Source organism: Dendroctonus ponderosae, unplaced genomic scaffold, assembly GCF_020466585.1.
Source record: "Dendroctonus ponderosae isolate FM_Combo_2020 unplaced genomic scaffold, Dpon_F_20191213v2 Dpon_F_20191213_11, whole genome shotgun sequence".
NCBI lineage: Eukaryota > Metazoa > Arthropoda > Insecta > Coleoptera > Curculionidae > Dendroctonus > Dendroctonus ponderosae.
The window spans coordinates 5,820,763-5,822,403 of record NW_026017213.1 but is presented as its reverse complement, the minus strand read 5'-3'; the positions used below and the strand labels follow the sequence as shown (position 1 = coordinate 5,822,403).

Sequence of the window (1,641 nt, the reverse complement as noted above, 5' to 3'; positions counted from 1 at the left end):
TGAACCATGGATGGGGAAATGTTGGCAGTTTTCTCAAAAAATGCTTGAATTGAAGAAGCTTTAGATTTGCGTGGTTTTTTTTGAGTTGCAAAATCCACTTGAACATGACGCTGCTTTTTTAGAAGTTTCTCAAAAATCATTCGAGCCACAAAATTCGTTTTGGCATCGTTGGATAGAGAATTGGATCCGCCCTTGGTTGGGACACCCTGTACAGGCTTTTTGGCAAAATCATTCTTGATCCCTCGAAAAACCGGGCCTCCTTTCCAGTAACGCCTTGTACATCCTTGTGTTATGTAAAATAAGTTCGCTTTAAGGAATGGGGATAGTGGCAAGATTATTTTGTACACAGAAACACATGTGAAGCAGCCAAAGTTAAATATATGTATATGGACATCTTCCCGCCCTCAAAAGCCTCACTTTAGCCGCGAATGAAGCTGGGCAAGCAACAGCTCAAGCACCAGGACAAGAAACGCGCTCCCATATCCATATCCCAGCACTTTGAGGGCAGGCGCAATCTGGCCCCAGGAGACCACAAAGGTCCTGCCAGCAGCCTCAACGTTCCACTTCAGCGCCAACTCAAAGTGGTGCAGTCGCTTAAACTTTTCGAAGAACCCGGTTTCCAAAGCGCGCGCGATCCAGGCGTTCAGTGGTGGCGAAGCGTAGGAGTTTTTGCCCATCGCGAAGCACAGATCGATGTTGCCCACTGGGAAGGAACCGAAGGTTCCTTCCAAGTTCGGTCGCATGAACATAAAAGCTAAACCATTCACCTGGCGAATTAAAATTGATTCAGTACTCACCATTGATCATCAAGGTGGCAAAGTTCCTATCGCGAATCATCGCGTCCAGAACGTTGAGCAGCAGCGGCTCATCCAGAACCTCAATCCGTTTGGCCAGCTCCGACATGTGGGGCTTTTGGTAGGAGCCGGTTCCGAACTCGAAGACCAGCTTGAACAGTTCGGTCAGCTTCAAGGGCAGCCCCGACTCCACCAGTTCTTCTATGCTGGATATTGAGGGTTCGTAAGTGGGCCCTGACAGCACGCTGGTCAGCGTTGCTTGCAGGTAAAAGCTGAGCACCATCAACACCACCAGAAAAAGGCCTGTAAAGCAATCATCAAACTGTCCCAGTTAGCAGTTAGTGACGCTGGCGTCGGAGGTTTTTCGGTTATTCAAGCGAGTTCAAACTGGCCCAAAAAACTATAACTACACTTCAACTATTAAAATTTGACACTTATTTTGATTAAATGTCATTGTTACTTATTCGCGAGTTCAAGAGTCCAAACGTCCCTAGTGGCTAAAATTATAACTACACGTCCACTAGTAATTTGACACTTGTTTTGTTGACATTAGTGTTTGTGATTGATGATGTTGTTCTAATCAACTTTTGCAAGGTTTTAAAAAAATAAGGCTGACACGTGTCAACTGTCAAGCGACAACAAGTAATTTGACGCGTTGCGCAGCGCCAGCATCGGTAGTTGAACTCGCTAAATACCAATGCATTTGGGAATTTTTAAGAAGAGCGCGCAATTGAGCAAAATTCCATGTTTTTCGTCCCGTTTTGCATGTTTCTCGGAGGCAAAATGAGCAAGAACGCTCATTTGTACATCATTCTAGACAGAAATAAATGGCCTTTTTAGAAAGTGA

The 1,641-nt window shown here is 45.2% G+C and overlaps 1 protein-coding gene across 3 annotated transcripts in view; it reads right to left on the bottom strand.

Annotated features, from left to right (window-relative positions):
- Positions 1-358: 358 nt before the first annotated feature.
- Positions 359-1,641, bottom strand: part of LOC109537574 — a 4,523-nt gene continuing 3,240 nt past the window's right edge. For 2 of the 3 annotated variants that reach the window (XM_019904369.2, XM_019904367.2), the window contains 2 exons: positions 798-1,097; positions 359-754 (listed from right to left, as the gene is read on the bottom strand). In XM_019904369.2, coding sequence (XP_019759928.1) covers positions 414-754; positions 798-1,097 — 641 coding nt within the window. In that variant the 3' untranslated portion in view covers positions 359-413. The remainder of the gene's footprint in view (positions 755-797; positions 1,098-1,641) is intronic. The other variant, XM_019904368.2, reaches the window with a different exon arrangement.